This window comes from Miscanthus floridulus, chromosome 16 (assembly GCF_019320115.1).
Source record: "Miscanthus floridulus cultivar M001 chromosome 16, ASM1932011v1, whole genome shotgun sequence".
NCBI classification, from domain to species: domain Eukaryota; kingdom Viridiplantae; phylum Streptophyta; class Magnoliopsida; order Poales; family Poaceae; genus Miscanthus; species Miscanthus floridulus.
Genome location: NC_089595.1, coordinates 80,217,552 through 80,235,420, shown reverse-complemented (window position 1 = coordinate 80,235,420; position 17,869 = coordinate 80,217,552). Strand labels below are relative to the sequence as shown.

The following is a 17,869-nucleotide window of genomic DNA, read 5'->3' as shown; positions in this document are numbered from 1 at the left end:
CTTGAGATCATATATATCCTAATAGATCTCGTAGTATCTTCAGGATATCTTCTAGATGCCTTACAGAAGGCGCCGACCAGAGTCGTGCCTCGCAAGGATTTGTCTTATGGGCTAGGCCGTCCCTGAAGGCGTAGCCCATGTGGTCTACCGTGGGTATCTGGGGTCATACCCCCATAGGCGACAACCTTGGAGCTTGTCTCAATAGAGACATAGCATGTTGGCAAGCACATGAACCTCAGGAGAAAAAACACCGTGTCAACATTATTCTTCCCGTTGGTTTGCAATCCCCTTACACAAGCTTGTAATTACTTTCATATACATTGTGCTTGTGTAGTTGCTCTTGTAATTAGTTAGCTTGTGTAGCTCACTAGTTACCTTCTTGCTTGTGTGGCATAGAAGTAGCTCCCTTGCATGGCTAATTTGGTTTGTGTAACCTTGTTAGTCATGTTGCTTAGTTTGTGTAGCTAAGTATTTGCGCTCTCTAATTTGGCATTTGTTACCTTGTTATTGAGCATTGCTAGTGAGCTTAGGAGCTTTGTGCTTTTGCTTACTAGAATTGTGTAGGGGCTCCTCGGTGTGCAAAATACTAGTGGCATAGGTTTGTGTGACCTTTGCTTCTAGAATTGGTTAGGTGAGCTGTAGTTAGCCCAGCACCTTTGTTGCCTAATTAGGATCTTTATAAGGTGCTTGTGAATTCTGATAGAGGGGTGTAGTCTTGGCTAGACTGATTGTTTTAATTCTGCATTTATTTCAGTTAGCCGACATGATTAAGTTTTAGAAAGGACTATTCAACCCCCTATGGTCCGCCATCTCGACCCTATAGGTCCACGTTCACTCGTAGCAACTTCTAAGATTTCTGTGACGAAAGATGCATCTCAGTCAAGTATGTCTCCATGGCACACCCTAGGGCCAACGGCCAAGTTGAGCGCACCAACGGTATGATCCTAGACGCATTGAAGAAATGGCTCTACGAGAAGGAATAGAAACACCTGGGCAAATGGCTCAAGGAACTACCAGTTGTGGTCTAGGGACTAAGGACCTAGCCCAGTCGTAACACCGACGTCTTCCTGTACTTCATGGTTTTTGGCTCTGAGGCCGTATTACCTGCTGACGTCGCCTTCTGAGCACCCATGGTGGAGAATTACAATGAGGAGAACTCCGACTAAGCTCGGCTCGTTGAAGTGGATAGCTTAGAAGAGGAACATCTGGTCACCTGTTTTTGGATGGCAAAATACCTCGATGGCTTACGATGATACTACAACCGTAATGTCAACGATCAATTCTTTATGGTCAAAGACTTAGTACTATGTAGGAAACAAAAGACAGGCGGGATGCACAAGCTCTCCTCACCTTGGGAGGGCCCCTTCATCATCAAGGCGGTCACCCGACTAGGGTCCTACAGACTATGTGACATGGATGAAAGAGATATCCTAAACTCTTGGCACATCGATCTGCTTAGACGTTCTACCCTTGAAGCATTCATTTCAAAGATATGTACCTTTCATATTTGAGTATTCAATAAAGTTTTTACACTAATGTTTCTCCATATTGTTTTCTCCATGCTTTTCCGCTAAGCGATTCTAATTCTGCGTACAACATCTTAAAGATGACACGCCAACTATGCCTAAGGAAAATACTCGAACACACACGTTGATGCTTGGACACCTCCAGAGATGACCATGTGTCCAACTTCTCCCTACACATGCATGAGTGTCCGCCCTCTGTGTCATGGGTGGTCGGTAATGATTCCTTAGCGATGCCCTGTTCTTCCCACACACACATGGCCCCTATGCCTCGCATTCGGTTAATAGGCTAGCTAGGGCTAGGGACTCAGCTACACACTACTGATCTGATGGTTTATAACAAATATAAACACTAACACACCACAACAAGCTTTCAACAAAAGTTGCTAAGCACTCCTATATAATGATTCAGCATAAGTTTTTATCTATGGAGCACCACTCCCCATTCATCGAACAGGTCGACGTCTCTAGACAACCTCTTTGCCGGCTCTTCCACCTCATCCTCTAGCCTAGCGATCTTCATCGCACCTGTTCCATGGGCATAGCCAGTCACCACACATTGGAGATCCACTACAGGATAATGCGATCATAGCTGGGCAACTGCATGGACGATGACTCCATGGGCGGCGCTGCGTGCGAATTCCTTGAAGTCCAACCATGTTGTACAACATCGGTCCAGGATCGACTGAGGTAGCTTGTCTCCAGGCAGCAGCTCTCTCCCTCTAGATGGCTCAAAGCCAATGCAGTCAAGCACGGGCTTGATCCCTGCTTTCATCACTTCAATCTCCTTGTCCCGCATTTTCACTTAGTCTCCAAAGACCTAGAATTATGCGAGCACCTGGTGCCAATACTCTGAAAAAAGTGACTGTATGCTAAGCATGCATTCAGACTGCATAGGCAAAAGCCTCCTCCTTCGTCGTAGTCAGCTACGTGATGGCCTCACAGGAAAGGTCGAGCTCCATTTCCAACATTGCACATCATAGCAAGACGTTTCACAATGCTGAGCATTAACAACTTTCACCTCCACATCTTCTCTATGGTGGCATTCTTGGAGTAGTCTCGCTTGGAGGTCATCCACTGACTCTTACAGATTCTTGTTCTCCGCTAGCACCATGGCCATCTCTTCTAGTTGCCACCAGCGCTACTCGAATACTTTCATAATGTTCTGCAACAAGCAATAGGTTAAAAAGATTGTGATAATCAAGGGACACAATAGAAGGATTTTCTTAAGCTTACCTCAATGCGGCCGATCATTGCCGTCAGGTTGGTCCTTAACCTCTTCGTCTCTACGCTTGCCTCCCCCTTCTCCAGCATTTCAAATTCCTCACCGTGCTGGATAATCGTGTGGAGGAGCTAGGGAGGCGGAGAGGGCTCCAACATAATTTCTTCAATAACCACAACAGCCACCTCCAAAGGGGCTCTCCTCGGTCGCTGCTATGCTCGGACAGGTTGTTTGGGCCTTGCCTCTGTTGTTGATGTCTCTGGTGCCATCGTTTGCCTAGCAACAATGGGCAGATCCCGCGCCGTGGTGCTTGGCACATCCTCTGCGGCTTCTACTCCTACTCTAGCAGGATCAACTAGCGTTGCCCCTATGGCTCATAACCCTTCATTGCTTGGATGACCCTCGTCATGTGCCCCACCTCCAGGCAAGGTCAGGCCGGTGACTGGCGGCTCCTCCATGGAAGGGACAACCGATTCTACAGCCACTGGCTGCTTGGTGGGGGCAACTAGATCTGCTCCCCCTTGTTCCTATTGGACACAGGGAGTTTCTAGTTCTGCCGCATGCTCCACACCATCATCATCATCAGCCTATAGGTCCTCACTTGACTCTGCACTTTGGCCCACAAATAACTCGTCAGCAATCAGCAAACAGTGTTCAAAAAAATTATGCACAAAGAGGGAAACTTACAATTGGGATTCCTGACGTGTTGTTTGGAACCGACGTGATCGCCCGGAGCCACCAACTCCGGCACCCGAGCTGCCCGACACCTCCACGGGCACCACTGGAGTAACCCGCGTAGTCTCAAGGGCTTCAGTGGCCTCCTATGTTGCTGCCATTAGAGTTGTACGTGCAATCTCAGGGACTGACGGTGCCACCCGGGCTACCACTATGGGTACCGCTCGAGCACTGTCAGGTACCAGCATGGCACTTCCTCACATCCACCGCCTTTCGCGTCTCCGTCCCTGCCGACGCAGACGGTGGAGGCATCACGGCCCTTGAGGAAGGAGGCGCATACATCTGCCATCTTTGGGGTTGGACGATAGCCCCAATGCTCATCGGCCTCTCATTAGGACGAGATGAAATGGTTGTTTTCCTTATGCCACCTTCGGGGCTGGATGGTAGCCCCAATGCTCATCGTCCTCTCCTCAGGATGAGACAAAGTCGTTGTTTTCCTTCTTTTGGGGGATGGCTCCTTGTCAGCGGGTCGTTTCCCCTAGAGCTTCTCATGGACATGTGTCATCTACTTGTCTTCGTCCTTGTCCTCAAGGTGGGCCAAGTTGTCCCCACTGATCTACAAGTTAACCTAGCAACGGGGATAGCTCGGCCGAGCATCAACACCCCTTGGCCAGTCCGCTGATGGGACCGCTGAGAAGTACACCACCCAATCTTGCTCACAAACCTTTAGGAACATGAATGAATACATTGCAACAGATAAAGGATTAATGAAACCAAAAATGAAACTCCTACCCATGGTGGGAAGCTCCCTACATGGAAGGGCCTCTATTGGTCATCGATCCAAAGACGCCCTACAAGGTTGAACATCATTGAGATGCGCCATTTAACTTCATCCTGACTGATCTCCTCGAGCACCTCCCGAGTACCATCGGTCTCCCCTCAGAACTCATACCTGGGATGTGCCCTCTCCATGCTAGGCTAGACCCATCGAAAGGTGAAATTCATTGCCACAATCACCCCATCCAACCTTCTCCGATCTATCAGTGACAAGAGCTTTGTCACTTGCTCCATTCCATTGGCGCTAGGTCTCTCCGACCACCAGGCATTGCTAATAGGGATCTGATCCATCTCACATGCCACATATGGCTCCGCCTGAGGAATGTAAAACCATCATTGCACCCAATATTTCACGTTCATGTTCAACGGGGTGGTGATGTATTGACCTACCATCCCATTTTAGAGCTACAAGTATGCTCCTCCTACAATCCTAGATCTAGATCCCCCTGGTTCTTCAAGCAGAAGAAGTGGCGGAAGAGATCAAAATAGGGAAGAATGCCAAGATAGGCTTTGTAGAAATGGATGAAGACAGAAACATGAAGAATGGAGTTCGGGCTTAGATTGCAAAGACTAATCCCGTAATAATCAATCAACACGTGGAGGAATTGATGGATTAGAACACCGAATCCGTGGTAGAAGTAATCTTCAAAAACTACTAGTTCATCACCACAAGAAGTAGGAAAGCTCTCACCGCTAACCGCTAGCCATCCCCCCGTCACCCTATCGAGCAGCATGCCATCCACCACCAACCTATTCAGCATCGTCTCGTTGCTGATGGATTCCATCCACTCCTCGATGCGATTCAGCCCGCGTGCTCCCCTACTCGAGCCGTAGTGACTTCTTTTTGGCGCCATCTGATAGATCTATGGATGAGAGGAACCTATGCACTTGCGGTTGCTCTAATGGCAGAGCAGTTGCCAGCCACATAGGCGTGGGTGCGTGAAGAACGATGAAGTAATGGAGATAGTGGGGAATGTGCAGTGGGGCTGTAGTGCTCTTATAACTGTTCGACCCATGACCTTCCGCCTTCTAGGGTTTTGGGGAAATCACGCCTGCCCCGCCGCATTCTCCACCAAAATCTCCATGTGCCCCGCTGGATTGCTAAATGGGCCTGGTGGGCTACCGCGTCAAATATGGGTCGACAAAACAGAATTCAATACGGTGTTGCTCGGCGGATACAAGGTGCTTGAGGACTAGCTATGGGGGTATAACCCCCGATACCCATAGGGCTGTACATGGGTTGAACCGCTAGGGGAGGCCTAGCCCACAAGACCAAGCTAGGTCATGCCACTAGTCGAGGCCCGCATGAAGTACGGCGCAGGTAAGCATGTCTCACAAGACTGTGTAAGGATCCTTAGTGATCTAGGAAATCTGCTCGGATATCCTAGATTACCGTGATATCTATAACTTTCTATTTTGTAAACCGATCAGGATAGAAACAACCGATCTGTAACCCTACCCCCCAGGCTATATAAGGTGGGTAGGGACCCCCTTGTTTGGATCAGATCATACGCAATACAATCCATAAAGACACAGGACATAGGGTATTACGTCAAGCCGATGGCCCGAACCTGTCTAATCGTTGTCTCTTGCGTTCTGTGTCACCATCCGGTTTCCTCACGCGCACCTCCATCGATTCATGTACTATCGTGGGCATACCCCTCGGCAGACTGTCTACCAGATTTTGTCGATAGTATATTTAGCAATTTAGAGAAGAAGTGAATGTATCAAAACAAACTAGGCAACCAAACACACCCTAGGGCTAGCCAGGCTTAGAAAGCACAGACAACCAAACAACCAGAGATTGGCTTGGTGAAAGCAGACTAAGGTTGCCTAGGCTTCGATTCTAGCTAGGCTAGAAGTTAGCCACCCAACCAAACAGACCCAATGTCTCTATGTTTTGTACAAACAAGGCAAGAGGCAACGTGCAGGAACCATTCGCAACACTGATAATAAATAAATAAAATAATGGACAAACAGTGAGTCTTTGACATAAGGCATCAACAAATTAAGGGACGTGCTGACGCCTGGACGTCTGACGGGATAAGATTTCGTCGGACAAACGTTTCTCATGTGCATCTGCACAGCCTGCCCTCTGTCCGCTAATTCATCCTGCCCGCATGCGCATCGCGTTGTCGTCGCGTCCATACGACTCGCTCGCATTCTGGCCTGTCTGCTTCGATTCGACCCGCCCCATCCGCGCACCCCGCCCACATCTGTTCGCCCCACCCCACAGGCACACCTCGCCTCATCGTGCCCTCGACCGTCAGCCCCCAATGCACTGTGCGCCATGTTCGCCGGCCATCGACTCACCGTGCCCCATTTCCTAGCGCCCATGCCATGCCACCATCACTCCCTCGCACCCCTACCTTCCGAACAGCATGAAACAGGGCAACATGATATACTTGAATGCAACATACATCTAAAATAGATGAAATATCTAAAAAATACACTTGCAACATATGTGACAAAACATATGCAACATCCAGATAGAACACTTGCAACATGAAAACACTTGCTGCAACGGAAGACTAGAACAGATGAAATATTTGGAACGTACTGTTGCAACATATGTGTGAAACATATGCAACATCCAGATCAAAACACTTGCAACATACGTTTGGAGCAGATGAAACATTTTGAACAAACTCTTGTAACATGTCTCAAAAACACTTGAAACATATGCAACTTCCCCGATCTACTTTTGTAACATCCATATGAAATAACTGCAACATACCTCTAAAACGTCTGAAAGACTTGAAACATATATTTGCAACATAGAGGAGGGGGAGCCTATGCCGGTCAATTCTGGCCGTCAGGGTGGGAGCCGGAGGCGAGTCGCGGCGCGCGAGCACCACTTGCATCCAACACCAGTACCGCGTGCGAGAACCAGCGCCACTAGCATCAGGCTTGGGTCGATCGGGCGACGGATGCACAGGCAGAGCGAGCACCACCAGCACTAGCGCGCGTGACGGGAGGGAGCGGGCAGTGCGTGCGATAGGAGGGAGCGAGAGGCGCGCGATGGGGAACGAGTGAGCGGCGACGGATGGGGGGCGCGACAGCAGCGAGGGGAGAACGCGTCCGCATCCAGGGCGGGGCAGCCGCAAGGCGCTGCGACAGGGGAGGAGGAAGTCGAAGGGATAAGTATAGGTGATTTTTTTAAAATAAACTCACGGGCAGAGCGAGCGGTGGGGTAAAAGTGCATGCAATGAGATGGTGGGCCTGCAGAAGCGTCCGACGATTTGCTCATGTCGGATGTAAGACACGTAGCATTAGCGACAAATTAAAGGCAAATTGTTAAGTCTAGCGGCCACACCATTTACCTGGGCCACCTTGCTAGTTGGCATGCCAACAAAGGTTAGTCATGATCTTCTTAAAAAAGATACCTTTGAAAGTGCTATTATGAAAATTAAAATTTTTATTTTAAGATTCAGAAAGGCTAAAAATAAACTGCTAAACAGGCCCTGTATCCAGCCTTTCCGTTACATTTAGCTGGGCTTGGTCTATCTATGCATAGCCCAACACAGAGAACCGGCCCGGCGTCGAAGGGATTGCACTTGGGCCGCGAGTCCGAAGTCCGTCTTGATCCAAAATCGAAGGAGCATTCTCGGCCTTCTGAGATGCATTTTAGCTTGTGATGCGATTGCGAGGGCGAGAGGATCGCGGTTCACGAACGGCACACCCCAACAGGCGTGGGACCGTCGTGCCCGGTGCCCCCCCGACAGTGAGATTGCGCACGAACTGCCAGGACCTCGTTTGACTCCCGTGTCGTGATGGCATCTTTAGACCACCTTGTCAAGATCTGACCTAAGCTTCTTGCTCAGTCGCTCAGGCGTACAGCAATGGCGTATGATCATCTCGATCGTTTTCATCTTTCCAATACATAATCAAAGAAGAAAAAAGATCAAATATGAGCACTGCAGTAACCACAAGATCAACTAGACGCATTGTCGACAGTCCCAGGTCCGTAGCACCCCGACATTTCTTAATCTGTTACAGGTTACAGCAGCAGCAGATGCGTGATGCCATTACACTATTTTACAACCGGAAAAGCTTCTTGCACGCCTTCAAGATGCCACCCCGCCGCTGCTTCTTCTCCTTCTTGCTGTTCCTGCAGCCGGCTTCCTCCTTCCCTGCCTCATCATCTTCGGCTCGCTGCTCCGTCTTCTTGTTCTCCACCTCCTCCTCCTCGGCAGCTGCGGCTGCGGCTTCGTCCTCGCCGCGCTCCTCGACCGTGTCATCATCGCCGCGGTCGCTGTCCCCATCCATGTCGTGGATCCTCCAGTACCCGTCCCCGCCGGAGCCGAGGCCCGCGGGGTGGCGCCGCATGGAGAAGGCCCGCCTCAGTGCGCCCGGCAGGCCGCTCCGGCTCCGGCTCCGGCTCCTCCTGATCCTGCTCCTCTCGCTGCCGGACCTGCAGAACCTGTGTGAGCCCGTGGAGAACGTCCGGGCCAGCGTGACCGCGCCGATGGCCAGCCCCTCCCACGCCTTGGTCTCCTTCGTGTTGGTCAGCTCCATCGACGGCCTCGCCGCCCTGGCGGAACCGCCGCTCGCCGTCGCCGTCGGAGGGGAGAACGCGAGGTTGCTGTAGCCACCATCCATCTCGCAGCGCTCTCTCTCCACCTCTGTTGTTGGTCGGATGGATCTGGTTATGGAAGGCTGGCCTGGTATGGCTAATCTGGGAGCTGTTCGGGGTTTGTAGGTTCGCAAATGGAGCCGGTGCGAGCGAAACTCAAGTGCTCCGCATGCAGGACACCGCCATGGACAATGGAGTAGGTGAACGCTGTGGAAGCATCCAAGATTTGGCCAGGAAAAAATGTTTATTCTGCTCGTGTCCTCTGATGGTCTGATGCATTTATATACATATATAAATAATATATGCCCACTGGTGATCCGATTTGTTGCGTAATAACTTACAATACCATGGTTACTAGTTTTAGCTTAAATATGGAGGCAATGAGTGGACGGTGGAGGGGGTTAATTAAGGGTGTCTTCTACCGCTCCGTTCGCTTCGTTGAAAAATAAGCTGAAATACTATTTCAGTTGATTTGTTGTGAGAGAAAAACACTGTTCTAGCTAAAAAAATAAATTAAAAAAGACGGATTAAAAAAAACGAACATGGCCGATCAATTATACGAGAGAAATGAGTGGACGGTGGAAGGGGTTACACTTGAAGCCCATGGATGAGAAAATTCCGAATACAACGTTACAAGACAGAATTCAAACAATTACTGGTACGGTGATACCTGACTGAGCCACGGAATAATGCGGTATGGGCATAGAGACAAGATAAATTTTATAACAATTGAAAAAAATATGGGTCATATATTAGGCGAGATCAGACGATAGAAAAAATATGAGGGATCCAATTAAAAATATCAGAAGGTACCAAATAGGTGAGGGGCCTGTTCGGCAGGACTGAAAAATACTGTTCCGGCTGATTGTTGTGAGAGAAAAATACTATTCTGGCAGGACATGAACAGTAATTCTGTGAGAGAAAAAACAAGCCAGCCGGCTGGCTTTAAGCCAGCCGAACACGCTCGAGGATAGTACCCAATTAGATGAAGCTGTACCAAAATATGTGGGGCAAGATCTATTTTTTATTTTTTATTTTATTTTAGAATAAAGGTAAATAAGTCATTTTAGTTTGTATACATGTATTTCTGGTTTTATATTTTCTATATAGGAAAAATGGATTACGTCGTTTTATAACAGAAAAGGCAAAGCAGAGCACAGCTCGTGCGGGCGTCGCATGCGTCCGCGCGTGCACGGGGAAGGAGCACGACGCGCCTAGCCGGGCTCGGACACGGCGTCGCTAGCTAGAGGGCACCGGCGCCTGCATGAGGAGCTGGGCGGCGCTGCTGGCGCGACGGCAGCGGCCCTAGGTCGTAGCGCGCGGTACGCGTCGCAGAGCCGCGATGTCTTGTCTAGACAGACCACGCTCCCAAGGAGATAGAACGACGTAACGAGACGGGCCAGACCCGCGTGCTATGACCTAGGTAAAATATACGGTTTTAAAAAGTTTAGAGGTAAAATAGACGGTTTTATAGTTTGGGTGTAAAGTAGATTATGGTTAATAGGTGAGAGGTTAAGTAGACTTTTTCTATTATTATTTCCTGGTTTTAGTTTGGCCCAACAGCAGTTTTGGCCCACAATTCCACCCGCAGCGATGACTGCCTTGCTACTGTAGTCGGAGCACCTGGTCGCGTGGTCCAGGTTCCGTCCGTTGGTGGGGTTCTCTCTCTCTTTTATTTCCTTTTACTTTTCTTTCTACTATTTCTTTTTCCTTTCTGTTTTCTCTTTTACTTTTTTACTGTGTTCTATTATTCTTGTTTATTTTTCTTTCTTTTTTCTTTCCTTTCTTTTTTCATTTTCCTTTTTCGTGGTCTTTTATTATTCTTTTTGTTTCTTTTTTCTATTTTCTTTTTTATTGTATGTTTCCTTTTATTTTTTATTTTCATTAATTCATTTATTTTCCTTTTCTTTTTCTTTTTCTTGACTTTTATCATTTTTATTTTCTTTATTCTTTTACTATTTTTATTTTACTCTATTAATTTTTATTTCCTTTTATTTTTCTTTTTTTCCTTACCTTGCTTCTATTTAGTTTTTTATTTTTATTTTTATTTTTTCTTATCTTTTTATTTTTTAACGTTTATACATTTTTAACTTCTTTTTTGATAGAGTTAATGATTTTGTTTATTTCATTTTGTTTTTTGGTATTTTATTTTTTTAGTTTTCTTTCTTTTCTTCTATTTATAATTGTATGTTTCACTTTTTTTATTTACAGATACACGAGATGTTCATATAGTATATATGTAATGCTCTATGATGTATTTTTTTATGTTCGCAACTACAAATGTGATGTTCTACGACATATGTTTTGATGTTCAGCGAGCATATATTGATGTGCTAGGATGTATTTTGTGATGTTCGGTAGTTTTTTTCTTTTTTTTATTTGACTCTAATTAATTAATTCACTAATTTTATTATTTTATTTTATATTTCATGATATTTTTGTATTGTTCACGCAGTATACATATGATATTATATGCTATATTTTATGATGTTCGTGTAGTGTTAATGTGATGTTCTACGATGTATTTTGTGATGTTCAGTAAGCATACATTGATGTTCTAGGATATATTTTGTGATATTCGGTAGCACTTTTTCTTCTTTTTGTACTCTAATTAATTACTTCACTAATTTTATTATTTTTTACATTTTCATGATATTTGTGATGTTCACGTAGTATACATATGATGTTATATGTTATATTTAGTTATGTTCGTATAGTGTTATTGTGATGTTCTACGATATATTTTGTAATTTGTGATATCATTTTTTCTTCTTTTTATTTGACTATAATTAATTACTTCACTAATTTTACTTTTTATTTTTTTATTTTTATACTTTATTATGCATGTGATGTTCACGTAGCATACATATGATGTTCTGTGCTATTTTTTGTGATGTTCGTGTAGTGTTAATGTGATGTTCGATGACTATCTTTAAATACATATTCATCATGAGATAAATGTTCGTTAATTTTTTTTATCAAAATATATCCATGTGGGGTCTTGTTTTGAAGAGTTTATTGTAAGGAACACGATAGCGTAATCGGATTTTATTTAGAATACTTAGTGTAGGAGTTACGACTTTTTACTTCAAAAAAGCATGGGATATGCTCACGTCAGCACTTTTGGCTGTAGTGCATGGCTTGCTAGCGCGCTATGCGAGAAACAGCTCGTCAACGTCCAAGACAATTAAATTTGGTCCACGAAGCGCGTGTGGGGAGGGGGTCGTCGTGGGATATCTGCCACCCAGGTTGGCACCTAGAGGTCCCTCCATGCGCTTTCGGCAGCTGGCGAGGACACCGGATGCCCGAGATCGACGTCAAGTTTTAGAAGGGCACAACCTCAATTACTAAAATACCCTCTATAATATATTTCTCAATTAATTACTTAGAAAATAGAAAAAGATGAAAGAACCTAGAGGTACCAAGGTACTTTTTTAATCATTGTAAAAGATCTCTAGAGACAAGAGTGAAGGGATGAAGGCACTATATATGCAAGAGGGATGAACTAAACAAAAACATTGTGATATGGTCAAATGGCAGAAGGGTGTGGTACAGCTAGCTTAACAAAAATGCTTGTTGCGGATGCTAAATTAGTCACACACCATGCACGTGCTACACACGACAAAGAACACGCAACGGAGGTAGATCGATGCGGCAAGACCGACCAGGGGGTCGACGAGGCCGACTTGATGTTAGTTCTTCGCTCGGAAAATCCTCGAACATCTCTTAGGAAGACGTGTTGGCAGACACACGTTGGAGTGCCCTAGGGTCAGTAAGGCCATCTAGGACATCTATATTGATCGGTTTAATAGATGGATCTCTCAATCAGTTGTGAGCTTGCTAAAACTTGGCTGAAACTGGCTGAAAAGCACTGTTCTGGCTGAATTGTTGTGAGAGAAAAATATTGTTTCGGCTAAAAAAACAAGCCGAACAAGTCGGTTTCTGGGTAAACCGAACGGGGTGAGATGCCTTTACCATGAGACCATGCAAGTACCCAACAGGAAAATCTTGAAACTCCATCGGACTTCCAAGACTGGTCTGAGCCAGTTTCGGTAATGCCTCGGTGAGCCTAGAGAAACTAGCCTGCACCAATTATAGTTGCTGCTTGATTTTTTTTGTAAATTTGGCCAGATTTTGATCCTTTCAATTACATTTGATTTCTAGTCCATCTTTGACTCCCCCGATCATATTTTTCTATAAACATGAAACTTCTATTTTTAAGTGAAACATATGTGAGTGTAAAAACACATGAGAACAATAGCACTCATGTCAAGCTCATCGCTATTTTTAGTCTATAAGAGCGACACATGTATTGGCCATTTTGTTCAAAGGGAAATATGTGCATAATGACCATCATTCAAGCAACTCTAGATTTTTTGCTTCATTTTCTTACATCAAGCGTGTTAAAGCTCGCGTCGTTACGTCTTATTCAAACCTAATGAGCACCACTTTGGTTGGAAATATCTGAAATCTGGCTTCACCAACATTTCCAGCAACACCTATCTTCACTTCTTGCATAGTAGATTAGTCAGATTTTTAATGACAATATGCTCATCAATTACATTGACCGACACCTCTATGGAGCCTATTGTAATAGATGCTCGCTTGACGATCTCAATAGTAGTAGTGGGAACTTCTTTCTTCTCAGGCACATAGACTTCTTCAGAGGCGACCAGACTTCATGGAATCGGCCTTTTTCTTTGTGTACTTTCTCATAAGTCGGTCAAAAGTCGATTGGGATTTCACCACTTTACTGATATCTTACTTTTATTAGCTCTCTAAGTTCCAATCTCCGATGCTTTGATGTTAGGGTGCGTGGGGTAGGGGTGGAAATAGAACGAATACATATAGATTTTGGATATCTGTTAGTTAGATATCTTTATTATTGGATATGAATATGGAATCGAATATTCTCAAATATAAATACAAACGAATAAGTCAGATTTAAATTGGCATTTGGATTTCTACTCAATTTAATTAACTCAAGTATTTTTATCAATAGTTTTTGAAGCAAGTAAGATTAAAGTAAAAGTATACAGCACACGTAACACTAGATATTCATCAACTAAATATTTTAATTATATATAAAATATTTATAAGGACATTATAAATTAAAGTATGTAAAAATACTATTCAACAATAATAAAATAAATTAATAGATTAAAATACAATTTATAACAACAAATATATATAAAGCTCAAATTAAATCAAGACAAAAAAATTAAACTTAATAACTTTATTTATATTTTATATCATGTGCATAATTGGATATAGATACAGTCGGATATTCCACAATTTTTATGAACATGATATGGATTCGGATAGAAAAAAATTACAAGAAATGGATTCAAATACATTAATTTTAGCATCCATATCAGAAACACATGTGAATATGGATATAGATACGCATTCGAACAAAATGGTTACTAAGGCATCCATTTCCACCCTAGGGGGCTCTGATTTGTATTAATAAGGCGCCAAGAAATCGATCTTGCTGATTTTGCAGCCACCAGCACTAGCACCTTCCTTTTGCTTTCCACTGGAGTTTTTGCTTGGTACCCCAACCTCTTGAGCCTATAAAACTTGATAGTGATCTTGATGTCCTTATGAGCACAACTTCACGGCCTGAAATCTTCTTGTTTTTTCAATCTTCCCTGGGATAACCGATTATCACAAATTTTCCAGTACTAGATTCAGCTTGATCAGTCCGAACTAAGACAACCAGATTGTTCAACGTCAGGGTATTAATCGGGAACAACATCGTGACCACCTACATCCTAGATAGACTCAATTGATCCTCATTAATAGCCGATTGGACTTATCTATGGAAGACATTGCAATTATTAGTAGCATGGGAAACAAAATTATGAAACTTACAATATGCATGACGTTTCAACTCAGCAAGTGGCATAAAAAATACGATTGCACTTGGATACATCAAAAGTAAACTTCTTCCATTCTTCCTGATTGCTGTGAATCGGCTTGAGGGAAAAGCAAAAATCTGATTTAGCTTGTGCTAGCCGTAAAAATTCAGCAACAAAATAATCTTTAGGTTTATCGTTCGAGCTATATATCTAAATAATACTCAATAGCATGCATGTTCGGAAGATGTGAGTTATGAAATTCTCTAGTATCTTGTCTTCGGTTTTCGACTACTGATTTTGGTTGCATCAATTGATCAAAGGTGAGAAACTTGAAGTGTTCAAGCATTTCTTTAATATGAGAGTGCAGGTCAACAAAAGTCAAATCAACAAAATCTTCTTTTCTGAAATTATAAAATTAAACATCGGTTTTAATATCACTAAATCTCCAAACATAATTGAGGACAGACTCGTCTCGCCCATGCTTAAACAATGTTAAACTAGATATTCTAGAGATATATAGGGGTCCTATCTTGATTGGATCTAGAAGAGTGAAGATGGACAAATAGATGGGTCAGACGAACTTTCTTAAAACTCTCACACCCTAGGGGCTGTTCCTATATATGCGTGTGAGATCCAAATATATAGATAGATGTAGTAGTTGTCGATTAATTGCCACCTTTCATCATGTGATAGGACATAATTTCCTGCTGGAGAAAATAGATTTATCACCGGCTGAAGAGAGACCATTAAGTGATGTAAAAATACTTTTCACATTTGCTTTCCAACAACGGGAAAAAGGGAACATACATTCTCACATTTCCAAAGAATGTCACAAGGACGATTTGCGCGAATATCATAATAACCGGCTAAAAAAGCAAATCAATCAAACTGAATGAGAGTCTTCATCAATGGCCTTTGCTATTGACCCTCCGGCAATTCTTTCTGATCTCTCCATCCTTTCCTGTCAGCGGGCTTATGTTGCCCATCTTAATCATGGATGCCACAAAGTTCCTGAAGAAATCTTTTTGGTTGCTCGCGAACCGGTGAACAATGGGTGCAGTGGTTGTCGGCGCCATAGGGTCAGATAGCATGACCTGGTCGGACGGTAGCTGCGCTTGGCCATGCAAGAGGTTGCCATAATACTTGTTGTCAAACACGGTGGGTGTAACCTGGTCCAGGTTCTCTAGTGCACCCTGTGGTTGCCCCGCTGAGCAGTTCTGACGTGTAAATTGGCATTGGACTTTCCCGAATGTGTGCGCTCCTGAAGTAGAAATTTGTTGTTGATATATCAGCAGTGTGCACGACGTATGAAAACTTTGCAAGTTTGAACTGTGCGTACAAATTATATATTGCTGAAATGTACTATGAATTATTCAGTATGTGTAGTTACCTTGGAGGGCGACGAGATCAGTGTCGTCTAGGTTGACGTTTCTGAACTTCTCCTGGAGCTTGTCCAGGGAGTCGAAAGGGCTGGGAAGGTTGTTAGCACTCTGGACGTTGGTCGTCGTGCCGTCTCGGCGGCCAAGAAGCACCCTCCAGCGTGGTCCTCCAGCCTGCGCCCAGTTCGTCCGTGCACGATTCTTTTCCGTCAGTTCAGTTCAGGCGAGAAGATAGCTAGAGGTACGTAGTTGATCAATGCAAGGGGATACATAGAGAGAGGATTAGATCGGACGCTAGCTTACGAGTTCAACGGAGATCGCGGCCGCGAGGGCAAGGATATCAGCGCATGAGACGATGCCCGGGCACGCTTCCTCCAGCGCGCGCTTGATGCCGTCGACCACCGGGAAGCCGCGCGCCGAGTTGTTGTTCGCTGGAACGTGCTTCTCCGTCTGGATCGCCGGGAGATCGTCGTCCAGAAGAAGGGAGCCATCGCAACCCTGAAAGCCAACATTGTTTGACGCTCATTCATGTCAGATGATGCAAGGCAATGAGGCACTATTGATGTGATCAGCTCACGTACGTTGACGAAGCAGTCATGGAAGTGGAGGCGGATGAGGCTGGCCGGGATGCGCGGGTCGGAGACACGCGCGTCCTGGATGACGCGACGGACGACGTCGTAGGCGCCGGGGCACGACTGGTCGTAGAACGCGGAGCTTAGCGCCGCACCGGCACTCGGAGAGTGGCCACGGGCGGCTCCAGCCAGGGCGAGCAGGAGAGCGTAGTGAGCGACTAAGAGCCACCCAGGAGACGAGATGCGAGAGGAAGCCGCCATGCGCGCGCACTTGCACGACGCCGATCGAGCTGCTATATACGATATCACTGGAGAGGGCTTGCAGCTTGCAGCTCGCTACTGAGTACTGACAGCGTCGTCTCGTAGGTGCTGGGTGCTCTTGAGATTGCAGGGATGGATGTGAGGGGACTGGTTGGATATGCGGAATGAAGGGAAGGGAGTATTTATAAGCTCGCGGAATTTTGTTTGGCATGGGCTTGGATTGGGTGCTCCGTGCTCGTTTGACCGGCTGACCGCAGCATGTCCATGTGAATGGTTTAGTTTAGCACTTGGCCACTACTGTCTATGGCTGCTGTTGCGATACTAAAATATTCCAGGATTGATCCATGCAAAATACATGTCCAGTTTTGCATGTTGAGTTGAATACTTGAATGATGATTGCGTGTTTGCGTATGCTCGCCGGAAGCCCGGAATTCGCCGCAAGCGACAGGCTTGGGGGCAGGGAAGGTGCCCAAAACTGTGTGGCCTCATCCATATCTTCGGAGAAGTAGCCAAAGGGGACGAACTGTAGGGTGCAATTGTATAGGGTCCACGGGTGCAGGGTGCTTTGCAATCCCTGCCGAGTGCTGGCGACCAACCATGGCCTGCAGCTGCGAGGAAACGGCCGGTCATGTGGCCGGGTCAAAGAGAGTCTCTCAGATGAGGAAGTAGACGTCCAGGCCGGCAGGCCCAGGACCATCAGTGTCTTCAACGCTGCAGTTGGAGTTGTCTGTTGCCCGCATTCAGCCCGTGCTTACGTAGGGAGAATAAATATATCTTGTTATAGGTATAGTTGGCTTGTTGCAAATTTAGTTCTCAATCTTTCTTTATTATACCTCTATAAAATGCACTAGTTCAACTCTTTGCTACATCCATATATACAAAAAAAATTGTTTGGGCTTTATTTTGCTTTTGAAAAGCTAGAATTGGTGGGTTGATGTATAAAAAGCAACTTTCAAAAAT

The 17,869-nt window shown here is 45.2% G+C and overlaps 2 protein-coding genes across 2 annotated transcripts; both read right to left on the bottom strand.

Moving 5' to 3' along the window:
* Positions 1-8,225: 8,225 nt before the first annotated feature.
* On the bottom strand, positions 8,226-9,058 carry LOC136509943 (uncharacterized). Its single transcript, XM_066504523.1, has one exon. It carries the CDS (start codon positions 8,857-8,859, stop codon positions 8,296-8,298), a length of 564 nt encoding a protein of 187 aa, XP_066360620.1. The 5' UTR covers positions 8,860-9,058; the 3' UTR covers positions 8,226-8,295.
* A 6,492-nt stretch (positions 9,059-15,550) lies between these two features.
* LOC136514153 (peroxidase 2-like) lies at positions 15,551-17,046 on the bottom strand. Its single transcript, XM_066508147.1, has 4 exons — positions 16,658-17,046; positions 16,380-16,574; positions 16,088-16,250; positions 15,551-15,958 (listed from the first exon to the last, which is right to left on the bottom strand). The coding sequence occupies exons 1-4, from the start codon at positions 16,907-16,909 to the stop codon at positions 15,603-15,605; spliced, it is 966 nt and encodes a 321-aa protein (XP_066364244.1). The 5' UTR covers positions 16,910-17,046; the 3' UTR covers positions 15,551-15,602.
* Between the last annotated feature and the right edge of the window lie 823 nt (positions 17,047-17,869).

What these genes read in the sequence shown, in the direction of transcription:
- LOC136514153 (XM_066508147.1), bottom strand. Translation starts at nt 16,909, where the DNA reads ATGGCGGCTTCCTCTCGCATCTCGTCTCCTGGGTGGCTCTTAGTCGCT. An exon ending in CCGCGATCTCCGTTGAACTC is followed by an intron (nt 16,251 to 16,379) that starts GTAAGCTAGCGT and finishes AACTGGGCGCAG; the next exon opens with GCTGGAGGACCACGCTGGAG. An exon ending in TGATCTCGTCGCCCTCCAAG is followed by an intron (nt 15,959 to 16,087) that starts GTAACTACACAT and finishes TTTCTACTTCAG; the next exon opens with GAGCGCACACATTCGGGAAA.
- LOC136509943 (XM_066504523.1), bottom strand. Translation starts at nt 8,859, where the DNA reads ATGGATGGTGGCTACAGCAACCTCGCGTTCTCCCCTCCGACGGCGACG.